Raw genomic sequence first — 23401 nt, 5'->3', positions numbered from 1 at the left:
AGTTCCTTAGTGTTTTTAGCCACTAGTGTTTAGCCACTAGTGTTCCTTAGTGGCTTCCTTTCTATAAAAGTTTATTTATGTAACTCCTTAACCTTTGAGAAATCGTGAACACTTAGGTCAATCACTGACATCCAACCAGGGTGGGCCCTGGGAAAACTGTATTAAGAAAGCAAGGCTTGTCTTGAGATCCTTTCCAGCTACTCCTTTTTTCATATTTCTCTTCCACCTTCCATGGATTGGTCAGCCAGATGTTCCCAGGGCCCCTGGTACTGTTGAGCTCCTCTTTCCCCTACTCCAACTGCCTGACTCTGCCTGTATTTTGGTCTCATATTCTTCAGAAAATCTCATTTGTAGATTCAGTTCTTCATTCTCTTTTTCTATGATACACTATCAGCTGTGCATATTCATTCCAATGTAGCAGGTGGATGGGATTTTGAAAACAATAAATATGTTCATAATAAATCCCTAAGTTAATGTGATACCCCTTCCTGGAAATACTTGTGCTTTATTAGCATTAATTATTTTTTAATGTAATTTCAGCTCTTTACAATTACGAAAAAGTTATGGGACTCTGAAGTCTGAGGTGCATAAAAGCAAATATAAAAGCTTTTAAAACTTTTAAAAGCTTAAAAGCTAAAATATGATTTAAATAACATATTTCCAAGACATGCTCCAATCAATATATTATGTTTGATTATTTTTCTTTCTATATATTTATTTCCTTCATGTGTTACATGATTTTTGAACATCTCCACAATTTCCCTGTTTCGACCTACAGACACTGTCTCCCAAACCATATATTTTGTAGCACTATAGGACCATTTTACTTATGTGTTCTAATCGATGATTCCCGAAATGCTACATAATGAAAATTTAACATGTCCTCTGTGTTCCAATTTCTTGTTATTATAAATGGGAAACTTATTCCCACAAGACTCAAAGCTTGAATACTTGATTATGTGTTTTCCTTGGGTCTTTCCATTTACCTGATTTTTCAAGTGTTTCTTATCATTTTTCCATAACCACTTCCAGATGTCTTTTCTATTTTATTCATCAGACCATCATCCTCCTGTCCCTCTAAACGCCAGCCAACTTTATCTTATGTGGAGAAAACAAATATAGTGACTTAACCCTTCAGATGCCACAACAAAAGTTGAATTCACCCAATAAAAGGGATGGGTTATTAAATGGGCAATAAATTTAGTATTTATTTCCAAAAAATAGCCATATTAAAGTGGACTTATGTTGGACTTACTGTGTGCTAGGCACTAAAATAACCTCTTTAAAATTATAATCTTATTTGATCTTAACAATTGTATGAAGCAGGTATTATAATCCTCATTTTATGGACTAAGAAATGAGGCCTGTAGAGCTTAAGTAAAGCCTAGGGTCTCACACAGCTGAAAAGTAAAGTAGCCAGGATTCTAACACACAGGGGATATTTCCTAATCACCATATGACGTCTCCATATTGAGTGTCTACCATGTGTAATTCTGTGCTACCTGCTAATGATTCACTATCCCATTTACCCACAGCAAATCTGACATATTTTAAAAGTATTATTTCACAAATCACATATACTTACAAGGAATATCCCTATATCCAATCTCCAAAGCATGAAAATAATTCATAAATTCCCTAATTGGAATTTTAAAAGCTTCAAAGAGGCCCATGTCTTCAAAAAGTCTGTAAGATACCTGTAAGAGAAAAGACAAAGCCTTATGAAACATCCCTATGTGTATGTCAGACATAAAGAGAACAGTGGTGAAACTAGGTAAATATCGGTAACGGAAAACATTAAATTAAATACCTTTTCAAAATCTGAAGGGTGTCCTTTTAAGTTGGTTAAAATGATAGTCATCAAAAGGCAGGCTGTATATTGAAACTGAGAACTTATTTCCATTGCACATGTCTCTTTAAAAATCTTTTGAAATGAGACTTTTTCCATTTAGTCTCAGCCAAAAGGTGATTTATTGGAATGTTCACATTAATTCATTTCAGCTGTCCTAAAGTCTTACTATGGCAAAAATATATACATATTTTCCATAACGAAAATTTCATGATTTTTGTTCTTATAAACTCAAATAAAAGGAAAAATCCCAAAAAGTTCTACTTAGCAAGTCACATGAAACTGCATTTGTTCAAAGTTTAATGTCTGGGAAATTGGGAAAGTAAATGGTGACTAATAAGGATCATATATCAATATATTACTCTGTTTTTGGAACATGATTGGAACAAAAGATACATCACTGAATTTTGCATGAATCTAATTGTTAATTATTCTTAATCTTTTTATTGTCTATTGGTATCCATGACTCTTAGAAAACATTTTGTGGCAATTTTGGTCAAGTTGTTTTCTCCCATTCCCAGGTCACAGAACTTCAAGGGAGTGGTTGGTACCTGTAATGAAATTCTGTACACTGTCATTTGTGCTGTAAAACTGATCGCTATCATAACCACTTTTCTACTAGGTCCAAATCCTCATTTGGAGAACTTGAAGATATAATAAGTCAAGGTGTTTTATGAAGATATGAGAAGCAATTGAATGAATGTAAAAGCCCTGGGCTTCTGATATGGATAAATCTACTTTGGAATCCTGGGTTGAATATTTACTATATGACTTTAGAAGAGTAGCATAGCCTCTTTTAAGCCTTAGTTTCTTCTTCTATAAAATACATATTTTTAAAAAAAACCTGCACTAAAGTTACTATGAAGATTAAGTTTTCGAGAGTCTGTGAGATATACATCAAATATAAAATGAGATGAGATGTGTCTCTCTATACCAGGGAACACACTCCCTAGTAAAAAAATAAAAATAAAGAGAGAAAATGCTTCCTGGCTCATTGCCACATCCTGTGGCACCGTTACAGGCTTATTTGCAGGAAAGATCACTCCCTCAAAGTTGCAGTTTGCCATGGGTTTCAGAAAGAAAATACACAATCTGCTAGGGGGATCCCTAAGGTATGAGGCTAAGGTGAATTGGACAGAACAGCTATCCTTAAATCTGTCCTTAAGATCAGCTAGTGTAAGAGACATTGCTTAGCACCAAGAAGAAAGGAAGGGAAGAGGAACAGGACTCTCAACTCCTAGCAAAGTGCAAGGGCTGCCATTATATTCCTCAACATGGTGATGGACAGAATGGAGTCTAGCAGAGGCAATAATTGAATATTTTACAGACTTTGTAAGAATTTTGTGTCTCATATTCTGTCAATAATGTTAGTGTACCCCTAGACTAGACAGCCATATGTGCTTGTAGAATCAAACACTAGAAGAAAGGCCTGCTATCTTTTCCCTTCAATCTTCACAGATTAGGATCCTCAACCCAAACGAAGTTCCACATTGAGACATGTGTTGAGTGGTCCAAAGAAAGCTCATCTCTGATGCACTGCGTAGAAATCAGCATTTCAGTGATTTCTCTTCTGTTGTTTTGCAGAGAAGTGTAGTGGCCCCAACAGATCTGGGTTGGGTCTTGAATTCTTACCTAAGTCTTATATTCACAAGTTTGATGGTCCTTACTATCTCTGCTGTGATACTTACTCAAATTTATAAGAATACACCTAAAACATGTGAAGATAAGCTGATACATATTATCGCACCATCCTCTTTATTTAATTAAGGGTGTGTATTTCGATAGCTATTCCATAGTACAGCAAATCCATCATTTTGTTTTGTGGTTTAAAACAAACATTTTCAAATTCTTAATTTCTACATGTTTTCTTTCTTCTTCAGCAAAACAAGTAATTATTTATGTGAAAAGCCTTGAGAGTAGTCTAGCCTAAAGAAAACAATACTCAAAGGCTGGTTATGCAGCAACAGTATTATTCTATAACTCTGTGTGATGTGTTTTTCATAACACTAGGAGGAAACACATTTTGGCACAATGTATTATCTTTGATAAGGCCTAAGCTCTGTAATATTCAAAAGTTTTTAAAAAGTCATCAAAAATAATTACAGAAAATAAATTATCTCTAAATAGGCAGTTTTCTTCTTTTAGAGGCTTGTGTCAGATTTTCTTTTGCTAATTCTATGAATTCTAGATCGTTTGTCCCTTGTCTATATATCTCTATCCCCACCTACTTTGTCTTTAAAAATATATTGTATTTTAATTGTAGAATATGACATTCGACTCACTTGAAGTTCCAGTTTCTTTTGTTAACCCACAGCAAGGAATCTACAGAATGTTGTGTTCTAAAACTTCCTTTCTCCACACAACACCTATCCACAAGTGTCAAGAATTTACAGAGCTTTAAGCAACAAAGGAACTGTTTTTCCTATATTTAAATTAGTGTGAATGAATGCATTTCTTACCTGACTAAGAATACGGCCACATTTTCTTCCTATATTTTCCACTAAATCAAAAATTGGAAAATTCCAAGTATTTAGCTGCTCCATAATGGAGTCCAGGTTATCCATGACAAGAGGTTCGGGAGCAAGAATTGGTTTGTCCTGTAATGTTTAACATTAAAATACTTAAACAGCATGCAGTTTTTCTACAGGGCAATTTGTGCTTTGCTAAATTCAATAACGACTGTGGCTATCGGAAATAAATGACTTAAAACTCCAAGGTGAATAAGTGATCTTTGCTTAAAAAAGTCAAGATGAATGAGACATTGACCCCGAAGTAAGAAGGAAAGGAACAAATGCCATTTCAGATATAAATTTTGCACTATCAGGTGCTTGCCTATCACTGGTCCACATACACTCCAGCAAAAACACGGATGTTTCTTCTGTAAGTTAGTATAACTACTTTGGGACTACTGCAAGGTTCTTAAATAAAGTTTTAAAGACTTCAGAATATTCTGAAATTACATGTAAATTTATATCCCTACATAGTCATGTAAATTTTTCTGAGATGAGGGTTCCCTCCTTAAATTAAGCTCTCAAAAGAAATCCATGAGTAGGAGGACCTGATCATTCCTACTATTATTAATTAAGTTTATATTAATGCTTTAAAATGGACATTAATCCTATAGAATAACAATCGCCCCATTTTTTAGGGATTTTAGTTTATTTCATGTGATCTACTGTTTCTTGAGAAACATGTACTACGTAAAAGTAAAGGTTTTTTATAACTGGTCCCAAACGAGGATGTTCTTAAGAGTACATTTGCCAAAAAAAAAAAAGAAAGATAATGAGGATAGGGAAACATATACATTATTTTACCTGACGATCTATCTGACTTAGAAATAGAAACAGTAAATACAGTAAAAGAAAAATGATAATAGCAGCCATTGATGATCACTTGAGAGTCAACAGTTTTCTACCACTTGCCAACTCCCCAAAATGAAGCTGACTCAAATATATGCTTCCATCCTCCTTAAATGGATCTTTTTAAATACACAAAGTAAGTAATCATTAAAGGATATTTTAATAGGTGGCTAGTGCCAATATATGCCTGACCATATTACAAGAAAAACAAATATTGGTTCATGTTCTAAGTCAAGGAGGTACTAGAGAAAACCAGCAGATGCCCTAAGACAATGAATATCTTCTTCCCTCCCTTCCTTCATCTTTCTTTTCTTTCTTTATAAATATTGTTTTAAGGAATGAAATACACATTTTCCTATATTTACTTTTTGATTGGGTTAATAAATATCTGCAATCATTGTGTAACTATAAATACTTATGCTTCTAATCACCAGATAATAGAACCATTGAGACCAATAATGCTTGGAAAGAGAAAAAATATATTGATATGTATGGGAAGGGCTGTAATACATGTGTAATCTGGATGAAATACATCTGTAAATCTCATGTTTCAGAGATTAATTTCTTTTTTTTTTTTTGAGATAGAGTGGCACTCTGTTGCCCAGGCTGGTGTGCAGTGGCATGATCGCAGCTCACTGCAACCTCTGCCTCCTGGGTTCAAGTGATTCTCCTGCCTCAGCCTCCCAAGTAGCTGGGATTACAGGCACCTGCCACCATGCCTGGGTAATTTCTTTCTTTTTTTTTTTTTTTTTTGAGACAGAGTCTCCCTCTATTGCCCAGGCTGGAGTGCAATGGCATGATCTTGGCTCACTGCAAACTCTGCCTCCTGGGTTCAAGCAATTCTACTGCTTCAGCCTCCTGCGTAGCTGGGATTACAGGCGCATGCCACCATGCCCAGCTAATTTTGGTATTTTTAGTAAAGACGGGGTTTCACCATGTTGGTCAGGCTGGTCTTGAACTCGTCGCTGACCTCGTGATACTCCCGCCTTGGCCTCCCAAAGTGCTGGGATTACAGGCATGAGCCACTGCACCCGGCTATGCCTGGGTAATTTTTTTGTATTTTTATTACAGATAGGGGTTTCACCATATTGGTCAGGCTGGTCTCGAACTCCTGACCTCGTGATCTGCCCGCCTCGTCCTCCCAAAATGTTGGGATTACAGGTGTGAGCCACCTTGCCTGGCCTCAAAGATTCATTTCTAAGCCAATATCTGTAACAGAAGCTGATCTCTCAAGTAAATGAGTGAGTTAAGTGATACGGGACTACCAGAAACATAATGGTCTCAGGAGCATAGGTGCTGCAAGCCGATGCTTTCCTCAGAGGCTCTCTCAGGCACTCTGCTTCATCTTCATTCTGTACAATGTCACTGCTGTCACTGTTGTTATTGGTTTCATAATCAGAGGTAACTTGAGCAGTGTCATCTACAATTAAAAGAGAACAACTTATTACAAGATCTACAATGGGGAAAGGGGGCTCATTTAAGCAAATTTTGCTAAGATGCATATGGTAAATATAGTGTTTAGGGAAATACTGTTTTCCTGATCACTCCAAGAACATAGGATCATAGGGTGGAGAACATCACACATCTCTTAACAAAGTAAAACAGATGGAAATTATAATTCGTAATCCTCATGACATTCAATAACCCTTCAATAATATGTTTTAGATCAACAGTTCATACCTTTAACAAATCCTAGAACTTTATGTTTCTTTTTTCTCTATTTCTCTCTCTATACATTAAACCACTGAGTGACTATAACACTCTAGAACGGGCACGTGAGGTGGGAGAAACTGAGTTGACACACCCAGGAATAAAGTGCTCTATGGAGCACAGAGTGATGGCATATGCTTGGGAGCATGGGAAATTCTATGTATCCAATCCTATTTCTTAGAATGCTGCGGCTTCCTTCCTTATCTGCCCTTCTTCACTGTCGCCATTTCAGTCAGCAGTAAACTGTGCTAACTAAAAGACCAATCAGTAAACACCCAGAGTCTGAAGTCTATGCTCTCTGAGCTCCTATGACATTTCTCATAGCTGAGTAAGGTGCCTGAAGGAAGTTTATTATTTGCTATGTTTTGGGAACCACTTAAAGTACTTCCAATGTCAGAAGTAGCAAGATAAAATAATATTTCTATATAGTTCTATATATTATATAAAATGGCCTCTTGTGTTTTAAAATATACACATGTATAAATGTATAAAAAAATTTTGGAAAGCTTTGCACCCAAACTTTACCAATGATTAACTCTAGAGAGTAGGAGTATAGATGATTTTAATTTTCTCCCTTGTCCTTTTAAATCTGTAATTTAAAAAATCAGGCTGGGCGCAGTGGCTCATGCCTGTAATCCTAGTACTTCAAGAGGCTGAGGCGGGAGGATCACTTGAGGCCAGGAGTTTGAGACCAACCTGGCCAACATCATGAGACCCCGTCTCCCAGTGCCCCCCCAAAAGTCAGAAATGTAGGTCACTGTTTTGATCAGGAAAACAAAAATAAGGCAATTTCCATTTTGGGCAATAGAATCCAAAACAATGAATTACCTGTTCTACTTGGTGTCCGAGTGGCTACCCCACTTCTCTCCAGGGACTCATCAGCAGGATTCCCTTGGGAATATGGTCTGCCACAGCTAAAAAATATTGGAAGAGCTGTAGGTATATCCTCCTCTTTTCAAAAAGTCATAGGCACATACCATCTATGTATACATTACGATAAACAACAATAGTCAAATATTTCTACCTTCTGCTTATTTGTTTTGTGAAAATATGCATTTTGTTTGATACATAAATGCTGATATGCAGCGTACTACTTTCTTTTTTGTGAGACAGTAATCAATACAAAGGATTAGAAAGTTCATTTGACTCTCATTCTCCTTCTTTATCTAGATCATATTTGAGGTGAAAGTGATGGTAAAATTTTGTTAGATTATTTAGAGAATACCAATATCAGCCTATACCAATAGGCTGATACCTACTTATAGTAGCCATTTTGCAGGTGTTGACCTATATTTGGACAGGAGTTATCTTCCCCAATAAATACCTTTGTGCCTGCTTAAAAGCCTCATTATGGGCCAGGCTGCTTAAAAGCTCATTATGGGCTCACGCCTGTAATCCCAGCACTTTGTGAGGCCAGGGCAGGTGGACCACCTGAGGTCAGGAGTTCAAGACCAGCCTGGCCAACATGGTGAAATCCCATCTCTACTAAAAATATAAAAATTGCCAGGCAGGGTGGTGGACGCCTGTAATCCCAGCTACTTGGGGAGGCTGAGGCAGGAGAATCGCTTGAACCTGGGAGACGGAGGCTGCAGTGAGTGAAGATTGCACCACTGCACTCCAGCCTGGGTGACAGAGTGAGACTCCATCTCAAAAAAAAAAGAAGCCTCATTATTAGATTTATTTAATTGGGTTATGATATTTGTATGTCTAAACAGAACTTTAAGACAGCATAGGTTGAAATAGAATGATAGTATATGAATTTTATGTTTTGCTAAAAAATAAAAATTGACTTCTTTTTTTCAGATCGATCAGTTACTTGTTAAGGCCCTAAGGAAATGAACAAAAGAGGGGTGCATTTTGATGTATGACTGACTACATAGGATGCTGGTTGAGAGAAACAGGCCCCAGAGGTACTGTAAACCACCAAGAAAAACAAAGGTAAGAGAGGTGAGCAATGCCTTCTAACAGAGGGTGTTGGAGGAATGAAGTTTGACTGTTTTAAATATTAAACAGTAACCCCACAAATGGCCTGGCACAGGCCATAAACTGGCTCTTCCCTCTTCTATCTTGTTAAGAAACTTCATGATTAGATTTTGATTCTGCATTTACTGCTGGGTTCTTCTGACTAATATTACAAAGGGTCTCAGATGATTTTTTTGTTTGATATTTAACCACAGACTACCCACTCTAAAATGAAAAAAGTAGTGATAGCTTATTGTTTAATATCTTAAATAACTCATCATTTTTTTTTCCTGAATTGTGCTCGTGTGTGCACTAACAGAAGAGGTAGGTAGACCGTATCTGCATACTAAGTAACTTTACTTTTCAACCCTTGAGTGTAAATAGAAAAACATTACCTGTAAAATATTTCTAATTATTAAATCTGTCAGTTTGGGTTAGAGAATAAAAAGAAAATGATAGGACAAAAAGGTAAAAGAAAGGAGATGCAATTGGTAGGCTTACATTTTCAGATGAAGCTCAGGAGAAGTCAAGTTTATTAGCCTTAAACTTTTTCATTGCAAAATACCTAAAAGGACCATTTAAATTAGTACTTAAAATATGCCAGCTCTCATGCCAGAAAAATAGCTTGTTGCATAGACATTACAGCAGCCAAGAGACTGGGATTCAACGCCAAACTCTTCAAGTTCAGCAGGGGAAACCACAACAATTAGTCGTGTGTTTCTGGAGCTCTCTGTGCCCACATGGGTGGCTGCCTTTAAGGCAATAATAAAACCTGGTTTGAATTACAGATTTATAAAGCCCAAACAAATAAAACACACACTACTGGATTTATAAACATTACTGAACAAGTAGACAGTGAAATCCTCTTGTTTTTCTCTGAAACCTTTTATAAAAATCCCATTACATTCTTCCTGCTAAGAATACAAAAAAAAAAAAAAATACACTATGATGAAAAAAGCTACGTGAGTGGTACAGTTTTTCTGAATATCTCTCTCCTTTCTTTAGGGGACTTATTTCCCAAAAGTCCGGAACCCACAGTGGGAGACTCTCCCTAAAAATGCTGAACCCAGATGTCCTTGATGAAGATTACTCCACTGGGCTTCATCTTGGCTCAGGGTGCGTAGAATAAAACAATGCTTCTTAATTGTGTTCTGCCAAACATTAGATCCATGGGCAATTCTTGGGTGTTAACCCAAAGAAATTGGTTCTGTGGTCAAATAAATTCAGAAAACACTAAATGAAACAACAAAAATAAATAAAGAGGGATTCTTTTAACAGAGCTTCTCAGAGCTTTTAATAAAGCCATGTGTGTTGTGAATTTCTAACAGGGACGTATGATATATCTTCTGAATATTTTACTACAGAACTTGCTCTTTTGTGGAAAAGAGATGAGATTAATATCCTGCAGAAATTATTTTATTAAAAAAACTCATAGAGGGCAGCAGAATAACTTTTGCATAGTAGAATAACTTTGGCTCTGGGCAAACGAATGAAAACAATTTCTCATTTAAAAATGTTGGTAAAGAGAAAGGAGGTAAAAATAAAAATTATAAATAACATTCATTTAATTTACAGAGCTTATGAGTAAAAAATATGAAAATGAAAATTATGATGCTTAATATAAGTTGCTATCTCTTAAAGGTGAATACATTGAAAAAATCTGAGTCTATGAGGTAATATTTGATACTAGAAAACCAACAAGTTACTCCTTTATTCAAATAGTTATCCTCAACAACCTCAGAAATGAAATACTGTTTTATTCAAGGTACTCTCATAGTTAAAAACACTCAACTGTTTTTCTACTTAAAAAATACCATAATGCTTTAAGATAAATTATTCAAGCTATTACTGAAGAACAATAAAAATACATTAACCAGTAAGAAGAGATAATTATTTCTTCGTGACAACCTTGACAAAATAATTACTCCAGCCATGCTAGGCCATTTTTTTCTTAACCTCTGTGATAGATAACGCTTTGTAATTTTGTTTCAGCATGATAGAATAGCACATACAATTGCTTAAATTGCATTCAGAGAACTATTTGAGTCCAGCCATCCTGCGCAATGTATTATTCACACATTTTAAAATTGCAAAAATGGGAAATGCAAACTGACGATTAAATATGCCTAATATCAATGTAACACGTTCCCTGGAGAACAAGTACAAACATTCCAACAAAATGAAGAATTACAACAGAATACTTGATATAATGTTTTAGTTATATATTTTCTATATTCCCTATCAGGAAACAGGCAACATATACAGCTAACAGTTTTGTATCCTCTCTAAAGATTGGCTGTATGAACTGCATGGATTCTAAACTTTGTTAATAGAAAACTACTAAAACATAAGTTTTTATTGTAGCCTATTCAACACAAATCACATTATCCTATACTTGGTTGTCAAATACTTTGGCAAACCTACCCCAAGTTGCGTGGGCTGGTGGTAGGTATTTCTAGGGGACAACTATCGTCAGTTGTATTATTAAACTTCAGTTCATAAAAAATCCTTACCTGCTACATATAACAGGTGGAGTCAGGATTTGAGGGGATAGGTCTGGGGCACTCTGAGTGTAAGTTAAGGCCCTGTGAGAACCTAGGCTTTGTTTGGCAGTTGTGTCAGCAGATTCTGGAAACTGCACTGCAGAAATTTTGCTGACCAGGCTGCTGGCAGGAGTCCCTTGGAGAGGTGAGGAGCAGGGCGATGAAAGAGGTGAAATTTTAGCGAGGGCACCTGAGAAAGAATGAGAGTTAAGTAACTAAACAAATGTCTTTAAAATGCAAAATTGCAACTGTTGAACTTCACCTGGACTCTTACAAACTCAGTAACAACCACGTGCCTGCTCAGGTCACCGCGCTGGCCTCCTCCACATACCAACATCTGAAGCCAGTGTGGCTGGGGTGTCTCCACAGCATTAAATGAGAGGAATGAATCATCATAAAAAAAATAGTGGCAATGTTGGCACATACAGCCAAAGCCCTGGTGTCGTGGAGTAACTTCAGGACAGAAGGATAATATTTTCTCCTCCCATTTTTGTTTCTTCTTGTCATTCTGACATGGAAATAATGGTTAAAATTTTCTCATGTGTTTACTTTCTTTTAGGTTGTGAAGGTTTTAGCAGGAACAGGATCTGCTATTGTTTTAAACATTAACCAGTATCTGGGGCAGAGTTCAGCAGGCATCAGATGCTTAAAATATGTAAATAAAGAAGATGCATTACTGAGAGGAAATTAACCTTCTTAACCATTCGCAGTTTCAGTGAAATAAGACCTTTCGGTGCGAAAGAGTGCTTTGATCAAAACAATTTTTGAAGAAAACATTTTAAAATGTAATATAATCCATTTCAGAGCAAACAATAGACCTAAAGCTTCCATTTCAAGTGTGGGTATTTGGGCCAAACTGTCTGTATTTACTCTAGATTGTAAGAATTTTACAGGACACTGGCTTAGATTTCAAAGTGTGGCTGTTGGAAGACAAGGACGATGTCTTTTGAAGTTACTCTCTCCCAAACACAGAGAAGGCAGGCTGCACTTAAAATGGAAAAAAGGAGAGAAATAACTTCTGCCTAACAACCTGCTTACTGGTTTTCATGATTTTATGGCTGAACAATGTACTGTAGGGCAAATGAAATGAAATTATTAAAAGTCGTTGTCGATTTCTCACCACTTAGGAAAATTTACAGCCATCCACCTTCACATCATCAAATTATGTGTGTGGTTAGCTGGCAGCTGGCTTACAGCAAAGTTTGCTTCCAGGGTCCAGCTTCCTCAAAAGTTTGAGTTGTCATACCAAAGGTTTTCTGGTCCACTGAAAAGAATATTAAGTTTGTTGAACGATTTTGTGTGTTTGTGTGTGTGTGTGTGTGTGTGTGGGTGTGTGTGTTTGTGTGTAATTTTCTTTTTAATTTCCTGTTGGCACTGTTATTTCTTTTTGTTGTTGTTGTTAAAGATGAGAAATCTCACTCTCCCCTTGCTTCAGTGTGAAGAGCAGCAACCCCTTCTAGTTCTTTCTCAACATATCTATTGTTAGTTCCTAATCAGCAGCTCAACCCCCTCCCAGCCTTTATACTAAGCAAACAAAACCACTTAGACACAGAGAGGTTAAAAAACCCTCCCAAGGTCACAGTACTAGTACATGGGAGAATATAGAGTAAACCCAGCTACTCTTAGTAAAATGCAGCTTATAAACCAGTACGTCTGTCAGAGACTAATCAACGGGGAAGTAAAAACCCATGGCGTATTAGGCAGCGTTTGCATTGCTCCTTATGTCATGCCTAATGGTTTTTATTTCGGTTTCTACTTCTATTAAAAAGACTCATTTATTTTTCCAAAGATAACGACAAACCTTCACATTGCATAGTATCCTGAGCCAAAAACAAAACAAAACAGAAAATTAAGTTCACAAAGGTTTTAACTCAGAATTTCCCAGTCAATGTATGATTCCATACAGCAAGTGGGTTATAAGTTTGCTGTGAATTATTTAATGGTTGAAAATATTTTTAAAAAAAGAAATATTTTATTTGGAAACTCTAGAAAAAACTCAATTTTTAATATTATCTCTAATAGCTTATAATTAGTTTTTCTCATTATAATTTTATAAAATAAAGGAAATCTAGTTTTCAAACTCGAAATCCCTTCCCATTTCTCTAATGCTATGATATTCACAAATACTATTACACATATATAGGTGCTCTGATGTAAAGGTTAAAAAGGGTTGGTCTAATTTGGACCACTTTTTGGATTTAGACAGGGACTCCAGATAATCTTAGAAAGGCACTGTAGCCGTTAAGCAGCTGAATCCTAGTATGATGTTTTAGAAAGTTTACCAAGGTATCTGTACTGAGTATCTCAATGATTTATTCATCCAACAAGTAGTTATTGTGAGTCTTGCTCCATGGATGGAGTAGGTTATAAAATAAAATCCCTGCTCTAATGGAGCTCCCACTTTTTTAGGGGAGACAGAAAATAAAGTCAATAAAAAAGAAAATTAACTTAAATTCAAGTAATAGGAAGAAAACAATCCACAGGCTAGAAGGCAGGGACGAACAGAAATGCTCTTTAGATAAGATGGACTGAGAAGGCCTCTCTGGCTGGGAAGGGGTGGGGGTGGGTAAAATTTGAATAGAGGCCTCAGGAAATACAGAAGACATTTAGAGAAGTAGCTGGGGAAAGCATGTTCAGGAAAGAGGGACATACCTGGGGGATGTCAGAGGAGCAGTCAGGAGGTCAGTGGCTGGCAGCTTAGCAAAAAGGAAAAAGAGGGGCAGGGAACGTGGTCAGAGAGGTTGCTGGGCAAGTCTGGATAGGGTTGGGTAGGGCCAAGGCAAAGTTTTATTAGGTTGGTGCAAAAGTAATTGTGGTTTTTGCAATGAAAAGTAATTGCAAAAACAGCAATTAAAAGTAATTGCTGTGTCATAAGAAAAAGAGATTCCTGACAGACACTGTGTTAGGCAATTTCTTAGTTGTTCTCATAGTAAACTGAGTTTTGGGACAGTTTTCTATACAGTTTTTTTTTTTTTTTTTTTTTAACAGAACAATAGTTCAAAGCCCATGAGAACATTGTCCATTTCTGACTTGACACCCTGTTTTTTCTGAAGGCAATTTATGAGAAGAGTGATTTTTTTCATTGCTAAGTTTTAGTAGCTGCCAGCTGATTGCTTCAGATACATGCAATTCACTCTCAAACACAAATTTTAAAATTCACACAACCATTAGAGTTCTTGGAACTCACGGATTAACTAAATTTAAACAAACAAGCAGATTTTAAGACATCAAATTTACTGCCTGGGATGAAATTTAAAATAAACCTGTAAGAGAGAAGCTCTGCTTCTATAGTGTTAGTCTACATATTTTGAACACTTTTAAAAGCATAACTCGGCTAGGCGCAGTGGCTCATGCCTGTAATCCTAGCACTTTGGGAGGCCGAGGAGGGCGGATCACCTGAGGTCAGGAGTTCAAGACCAGCCTGGCCAACATGGTGAAACCCTATCTCTACTAAAAATACAAAAATTAGCCTGATGTGGTGGTGTATGCCTGTAATCCCACTACTCAGGAGGCTGAGGCAGGAAAATTGCTTAAACCTGGGAGGCAGAGGTTGCAGTGAGCTGAGATCGCACCACTGCTGCACTCCAGCCTGGGCGACAGAGCAAGAATCCGTCTCACAAAAAATAAATAAATAAACAAATAAATAAGTAAATATAAAAAAAGTGTAACTCTTGGCAACAGTCATGAAAAGCAGGGATATTTGTAAGTTCTCTTTTTTTTCCCAAAGCCAAACTACTATTTTTCCTAGTGTGCATTATCTTAGTTTACTTAAAGTTTAAAAACAGAAAGAATTAGGATGTGCATGCATATTTTGAAGACCGTATCGGTCTTCAAAAAGATAGGGAGATAAATGCAGATAATAACCAAATTTTCTTTATAGAAAGGATAAACTATAAATAAACGATTTCAGATACAGAAAGAGGACAGTCTAAGGAATAGGGAGGAATAACCTTTGAAAGTCTTTAAAATTTTCTAAAATGCTTTCAATATAATCATGTCTAAAGTTAGAGGGATGACCGTTAAAACCTTTGAAAAATCTCATCTAATTTTACATCGCACACTCACACATTTACACACTCACACATGAGTGAAGAGATTCAGATAAACAGGCATTCTCTCAAATATATTAATGTTTATCTTCACTTTATATTTGAGTAATTTTAGCAGATTCCAGGAAGAAGACATAGCTCATGAAATATAAATTTTTGAATGATTCAAACTGTCCTAATGTGAAATACTTAAAATCAAAACATTTAAAAACAAAAAATTAAAAATATAATTTTAAAAATAAAGTCTAAAATGCCAACTCCTTTGAGTAATTCGGCCTTTAATTCCTTGTTCCTGAGAGCATGAGAAAATGTGTGTCAAGACACAAGGAATTTTGGGCAATCAAAGAGAGAAAATAAACAATACTGCAGGGGAATTATTTAAGTGAATCCATCTGTTTTGTGCTATAAAACTCTCTCAGTTTAATTTTAATGGAACAAAAAAGGAACCAGCTTGTCTGATAAAGACATCTCTTTTTTCCATGCCCAGATGAAAATGGACAGCCCAAATATTTTTTTCCAAAGCAGAAATCGCATCTAAAGAGAATGCCAAAGAAAAAGAATCACAATACCATAATTAAAGTTCTCTATATTTTCAAATTTTGTATAGGAAAAACAGAGTCTGGATTGCAGGTGTAGAGATATCTCTTATCACTGCAATCGACAGCCAAACTTACATGAATCCGGGAAAGGACTACTGCAAATACAATAACTATAAATTCAAGGAATTTTTAAAGCAGAATAATATCATGGTAGCTCCACAATGTCAGTGACTCATACTAGAAGAGCAAAATTGAAAATACAAATTATATTTGAATCTCCTGCTTTTAAGCTTTAATTAAAGGAGTCCTATGTGATTTTGTTCATTTATTTTATATTAGTAACTGCATAATAATTTGTGTTTCAGCTATTTAAAATTAACATTGATTGACTGAACTAGAGGACACGCTGTTTACTTGATTTGCGCAAAGAACAGATTTCATTAGCCCTTTCTGGAAACAGGGTATTTATCTTTCTGTATGCCTCTTCTTACTTCATACTCGCTTTCTCTCCACCTCATTGCCTATTGCTCTTACATGTTTCCTCAGACTCTCTTCACATTTCATTTGATTCCATTTGCTTACACTCTTTGCCACGAGGGGGCTCTTCCCAGCTTCTTTCCATGGAGTTTATGGAAAACCAGGATGCATCACAGTCAACTGCATCAAACATGTCACAACCACTTAGCTCCATCAACCCCAACAGGGAAGCAAGGATTTTAAAGCAGAAGGGCCCATCTGATTAGGGAGGGTTGTAATCTCTTTTCGGTTCTCTGATTCTTTATCAAGATGTGTTTGTCTCTTTTGGCCGAACTTTAGGAATTTAATTAGTTGGATTCAGCATGCCTGGGATGTAGGTTATTTTATCAACTTTTAGCTGTGCTGTGACTGCTGTCTAAAGATGCCACAATGCAAAATCCGCCCCAAAATGATCATGATGGAAATGCCTTATGCACTTGATGGCAAGAATGGAAGGGGGCTCTTGCTACGCCTGTAGCTCTCATTCCTACCACCTGCCCATGTGGTATCTTATGTGGACGTTCCTTCCCTTTTACACTTTGCTCCTTTGCTGTTTCTTCTAGAGTGCAGTCATACAAACTGGGGATCAGGACACAGGAATATGAGGCTGTTCCATCATTTGCTCTGATATTTCCAGTGTCTGCCCTAACCATAATTTTCAGCTTCTTGATCTTATCATATTTTTTTATGTTATTACTTAACCGAAGAAACGGGGAGAGAAAACCAAACCCTTCCATTATCCTGTACCCACCCAAGGACAGAACCCAAAAAATCCTAATTTTAAATTATGACAATTTGTCATCCTCATTTTTTTCTAGTATGAAGTCATTAGGACAAAAGAAAGTATTCAGGATTAATTGTATGACCTAGAGAAAGCAAATTACTTAACCTTCTTTTTTCTCAGTTTCCTCATCTGAACCCGCTTTTTGAGCTACACATAAATTTAAGGACACTTAAATGTATATTTCATCTCTTGAATTACGTATTATTGCTGTCTGAAATTTTAGTTCTGTCCTTAAAAAATCTTATAAAAACTATTCACAGATCTGGAAATACTATTATTTATGAATTTAATGTTTGTTTGGATTGACCCATGGTTTTCAGATTTGTTGAACATTTTCATTAGATCTCAAACTTTCTCTTCTTCTTCTTTCTAGAATACATCCATCATAAATTCTTTCTACAATATATCCATCATATATTCTTTCTAGAATATATCCATCATAAATTCCTTTAGTAAAGATTTGGCAGGTGGTAAAGTTTTGACTTCTTTCAAATTGTCTTTAGTTCACTCCTATTCTTGTAAGATGAATCTGCCAGGCACAAAATTTTAGGTTATCATATTGTTTCAGAAATTCGAAGAAAATATTCTACTGTGTTCTGACTCCCGGTATTTCTGAAAACTCTGCTCTCAGCCTGACTGCCTTTTCTGAAAAGGAAATTTGTCTTTTCTCTGGTAGACTTTAGGATTTTTGTGTGTGTACATCTTTGGTATTGCGTAGTTTCACTATTTTGTATCTACGTGTGAGTTTCTTTCCATTTACTAGGCTTCTCCTAAGTATTTTTTGTCTTCTATCTGCTACTAAAACTATGATTACATACATCATGTACATTAGACTAATTTTTCTATATCTCCTAAAATCTATTATATTTTCCAATTCTTCATCTGTGTCGCTTTCTGGATAATTTCTTCCAATCTTTCTCTACCCAGTTTACTAATTCTTTCTTCAGTAGTCTACTATGCTATTTAATATTTCCTTGACTACATCTCCAAAAGTTACATTTAGCTGCTCTGCAGTTATGTCTTTTCTCATTGCTATTATTTTTCCTTAAATATGTAAATTTTTAAATTAAATTTTAATTTAAATATTTTAACCCTTTTACAGATCTAGAAAGTTGTGTTTTTGTTTCTGTTAACTCAAACTCTTGGTGTTTCTTTGTGCAATTAGTGATCCTGGTTGTAAGCTCCATGTTTGAATGTGATCTGATAAAATCTCATGGCCCTTAACTGGTGATGTTTCCCTTCCAAAAGTATCTGTATATATTTTTGTATGGAGCCAAGGCATCCTACATACCTAAAACCACTTTAGCACCCCTTTAAGAGTCTTGGGTTTAATGTGGAATTCTCAAATGAAGTTTCTCCACCTTGCTGGAGTCCCAGATGATTCTCCTTATTACTGAGCTAATCCGTAATTGCCTTCAGGAATATCTCAATTTAAGTATTTGCCTACATTACCCTACATTGCCTGGCCCTGATGGAAGCTCGATTTTATTAGCAGGTCATTAATGACTTCTAAGTGGCAAAATTTAATGAACATTTCTAAAGAGCAGAGAGGACCAGATTAGTTGTTGGAAAAGTAGATTACCTTAATGGTCTATTTTACTGATGTAATTCCAATAAAATGGTACAAAAAAGCTATCGAGGCAAAGCACACAATTCTGAGGGACTAGGTTCCCATAAAGAAGAGAACCTCAGAAAGGTGGGCCAAAATCCTGCAAATTGTTCTTCCCTTCATAGCATGATTTACTGACTATTGGCATGGAGTAAGAAGTGAAGGATCCAGACAGAGGGGTACAGCTATTTGGGAGGCAAGCCAGCAGAGCTTTTAGCAATGTCATGAGGCTGGTGACATAAAAATTGGAGTTAGGGGTTGCCATGGCAGCCAGAACTTGAATGTTTCATATCTCAGTGGGAAGTGGGCAGTTTTCCTTTTAACCATTTGATGAACTCTTAAACTGCTAAAGGCAGAAGATTAAGAAACTATGCAGGAAGTTACTGAAAATCTCACTGATATTTTCTGTAATACTGAGAAGTGAAACCGTGAAGTTAGATTCCAAAAAGGAAAGGTCAGAGGAAATCTCCCAGGTTCTTAATTGGGCTTCTAGGGGAAAGGCAATTCAGAGACGGAATCTGACAAAAACTCCTATTACAGTTTCGGGTGAGCAAGGACCCTGAACAAATGAGGTGGTCTTCCCCAATATCATTTCATGTTCCTATCTAAAGCTTTGTTATTCTTAATTTTGATATCTAAATTCCTTATCATAGCTCATGTGTAGTAAATGAAACACTTCCTTGAATTCATATATCATACTCCTGAAAAATAATTTTAATAGACACTAAAAAATTGGAATTTCTATTATGAGATGATGCTACCAGAGATGATCCTTGATGGTAAAAGTGATTTCCTAGGCATCTAATTACTTCAAGATAGGAAATCTAATACAACAACTTTGAAAGAATCTGTATCATCACATAAGGTGGAAATTTAACTAATTGGTTATTGAGACTTTTAAAAAATAACTAATTGCTTATTAGAACAGACAAACCAAACATATCTGAATATACGGCACCCTCAGAATATTTCAACACTTAAGGTCTGGTTTACTCTAGGACTCCACACTCACAGTATGAATCCTTCTCCAGTTAAGTTACTTACCTGGTCGACTTTGCTTTTTAGCCTTTACATGGTTAGCTGCAGAAATAGCATAGGATGAAGTAAAGGATCTGCTTTTGGTGAGGGTCATCATCACTGGATTATTCCAAGAATCAGGACTAAAAGCACCATAAAGACAGAATTAAAAGAAAATTAAAGAAATTATTCATCAGTTATTGAGCCAGTCTTGCCAGAACCCAACCATCATTTCTCTAATAGATTTGCCAATCTGAGTATTGGTTCAGGTTCAGTGACAGAACCACTGTACTTCCAAATGATGAAACAGATTATGTAAAAACAATCTCCGTTGCAGGGATATAGCAGTTACTCATCAAGCATACTGGGTTAACAAAGAGGAAAGATAACTTTCTTATTATCCAATTAATACAAATTAAACACCTTCTCACTGTACTCTAAAATTACATTCCTCACAGATTTTCTAAAAGAGGCTTGCAGATTAACTGGTTGAGATGCGGGTGAATTTATGTAAGCTGTGTCATAATGCTTACTTCAATACTCTATTATTTTTGGTGGATCTGTATTCAAAAATTGAATGACCATGAAATCATTCAAAAATAATGGGTTTTTTTTTTTTGCATTATTTCTTGTGACGGAAATGATCTAGTCAAATTCCCTTTAAAAATGGACATGCCAACAATGGAGCTGATGCTAAACACACTGATTATATGTACTAGGAGAAAGGCAATGGAGAATCTTCATCTAGCAAATGCTTGTACCAGGATGTACTTGGTCTGCCTAGGTTGCTTATTGTAAATAAATGTGGAATTAATAGATTCATGGAAGACTGAGCTAGAGAATGTTATGTAAGTCATGCAATTATTGTGATATACATTTTGGAGGTATTCCAAGACAAAATTTCTCTGTATGTGTTGCTTAAAACTTATACATGTTGAATCTGAAATAGACTCCATCCTAATTTGGGAGAGAAGGGAATTTCGAAAGTTGTGTTGACAATCTTGGACTGCTCCAAGGGAAAAGTGCTTGGTCTGTGTTTTGCTAACACCTGTGTCCTTTCAAGCACTAGTAAATTTGGTACTGGGTACAATCTATAATTTATGTAAATATAATTTGACAATTTGATCTTTTGCCAATCTTAGATTGGCAATGTAAGCAGGATGTGCCTGGTCTGTCTGGGTAGCTTATTGTAAATAAACCTAAAATTGATAGAATTATGGGCTCACGGATGCATGGAGATTGCCATATAAGCTTATAATTAATATGATATAATTTGGAGAGGTTCCAGAGCTAAAATGGTTCCCTCTGTGCAAGTAATATTATGCATGCATTGCTTAGAACCCTGCATGCTAAATCCAAACCAGAACATGTGCTAATGTGGAATAAAGGGACTTTCAGAAAATTGTACTAATAGACCTCTCAAAGGAAAGAATGCTAAGCATGGGTCTTACTATTGTCTGTATCCATTAATTACTAGTAAATTCAGCAATGGGTAAGATGTATAATTTGTGTTGAGGTCAATTTGACACTCTGACACTTGTTATCTCAATTTTTTTTTTTTTCCATTTCAGGGAGATTTTTCTTCAACTACTCACCCAGGTATTTTAAAACTTCATCTTTTCTCCTTACTTCTAATAGCAGTTTTCCATATATGAGGACATTTGAAATGTGGTATGACCTTCAGCAATTATAAAATGCAATTAAGTAAGGCATAAAAATATTTGTTTGACATCCTTCTCAGAAAGCACATCCTAGGTATTTCACAAGTTCTTGGCATTTAGGAAATAATGAGCTAAAAGAAACTTTGGATCTGAAACAGATGACAACACTGACTATCTTCTGGTGATGCTGGTCCCTTTTAATTCATTTTGCTGGATTGACTAACTGATTACTGTGAAGAAATATTATGTAATGTATATGTGGCCTAAATGTTCGCAGTTCTCATTACATAATACAGTGAACAGGTTGTTACTTTTACTTTTCTAAGTAGACTTTTTAAAGACAATGCCTTACAGTAACTGAATGTTTTAATATATCAGAAAGATATGAAGGCTATCTCAACAATTTACTATTTTTTTCAAATAAAAACATTTAAAATGTGTTCATTTTCAAGTTTGCAAAATACATTAGAGTATCTTTAATAAATGCAGATTTAATGAACTCAACATAAATAACATCCTAGTCATATCACATTCTTAATACAATAAACAATTAATTGTATTTTACTATTAATGCAATAAATCAATGTATTATATATAAATGCATTATAGTTCACAGGTGCTTTCATATATTGCTTTGTGAGACCCTCACAGTTTTCAGCTTTTCATCGCTGTCCTTTATTTCCTGATTCCTGTTTAAATTTCATGAATATGAAATAATTTGGATTCTGTAAAGGAGAACAGCTTAGGAAAGCCTTTACATGGTTTTCTCATGCTGGCACAGCAGAGGAAAATTACCTATGTGCCTGTGATGGAAGATCTCAATCTTCTTCCCAAAGGTGGTCTTATGCTCTTATTATCCCCGTAATGACTCCATTCTAAGTCCTTAAAGTCTGATCAGGTAACAGTCTCTTTTGCCAAGTTTACTGCTTTCTTTTTGCCTGAATACACAGACAGGGGTCAATTCCAAAGTCAACTTGGGATGATTTAGGGTCTGATTTATTTCAGCTTTTCCTATTTCTCTAAAGCCTATTTTTTAAGCACCTACTTGTGTTCTTCCATCTAATTTACCCCTCCAATTATGTCATAGTTCCCCTTTTTCCTAATGACTCCTTGTAATTGGGTACAGAGATTCTGGCAGGCTAATGACTTGCCTCTAAGAACATAGTACATTTCTGAGTGGTAGGGCCAAGACCCTTCAGATTCTTAGTCCAGTGTGCTTTCTACCAGACTGTATTTAAAATTACCCAGGGGTAAATTATCCAGCTGTATATATAAAGGAATATAAGTTGTGTTTCTAATTTTTGTTTCTCATTCTTATTCTTCTTTTGATCAATGTAGTCCTTCCTCAAAGAGACCCAATAAATGAAAAGATATGGAAAGGAATAAATAAAAGGGCTAAAAGGGAAGAAATTTCAGGGCTAAAACTCAAAAGAAGGTTTTGACTGTGATTTATAATCAAGCCAAAACTAGTTGTATTTAGTGGTGGTACTACTGCCACTTACTTATAAATAGTTTTCTCTTAAAGGGATCAAATTGTATTCAGAATGAATTTCCTTTCTTCACAATGATGAAGGAATTATATTGCTTTCAGATCTTACATCAGTACTTTTCATAGGACAGTGAGATTATGAGATAGTATATTAGGCAGTGAGGAAAACGTATGTCCAGACAAGACATCTATGAGTATTTTTAGGAATGAGAGAGAGAATGAGAATGAATGGAATTGTATGCTATTCCTTATTTCTATTGTAAATATTTGGATGATCCATTTTACAAAGAAGAATGACAAGATCCTTGGGCGTT

At 35.8% G+C, this 23401-nt stretch overlaps 1 protein-coding gene and 1 long non-coding RNA gene across 2 annotated transcripts in view; one reads left to right on the top strand and one right to left on the bottom strand.

Moving 5' to 3' along the window:
• PDE3A (phosphodiesterase 3A) overlaps positions 1–23401 on the bottom strand; it is a 303896-nt gene that overhangs the window by 34791 nt on the left and 245704 nt on the right. The window contains exons 5-10 of the mRNA XM_024257297.3: positions 19965–20080; positions 11394–11613; positions 7747–7832; positions 6474–6628; positions 4309–4446; positions 1586–1697 (exon numbers count right to left, since the gene is read on the bottom strand). Coding sequence (XP_024113065.2) covers positions 1586–1697; positions 4309–4446; positions 6474–6628; positions 7747–7832; positions 11394–11613; positions 19965–20080 — 827 coding nt within the window. The remainder of the gene's footprint in view (positions 1–1585; positions 1698–4308; positions 4447–6473; positions 6629–7746; positions 7833–11393; positions 11614–19964; positions 20081–23401) is intronic.
• LOC129049077 (uncharacterized) overlaps positions 21504–23401 on the top strand; it is a 35100-nt gene continuing 33202 nt past the window's right edge. Inside the window, exon 1 of the long non-coding RNA XR_008511859.2 lies at positions 21504–21536. This is a non-coding gene — a long non-coding RNA (uncharacterized LOC129049077). The remainder of the gene's footprint in view (positions 21537–23401) is intronic.

Source organism: Pongo abelii, chromosome 10, assembly GCF_028885655.2.
Source record: "Pongo abelii isolate AG06213 chromosome 10, NHGRI_mPonAbe1-v2.0_pri, whole genome shotgun sequence".
NCBI classification, from domain to species: domain Eukaryota; kingdom Metazoa; phylum Chordata; class Mammalia; order Primates; family Hominidae; genus Pongo; species Pongo abelii.
This window is presented reverse-complemented; position numbering and strand designations above follow the sequence as displayed.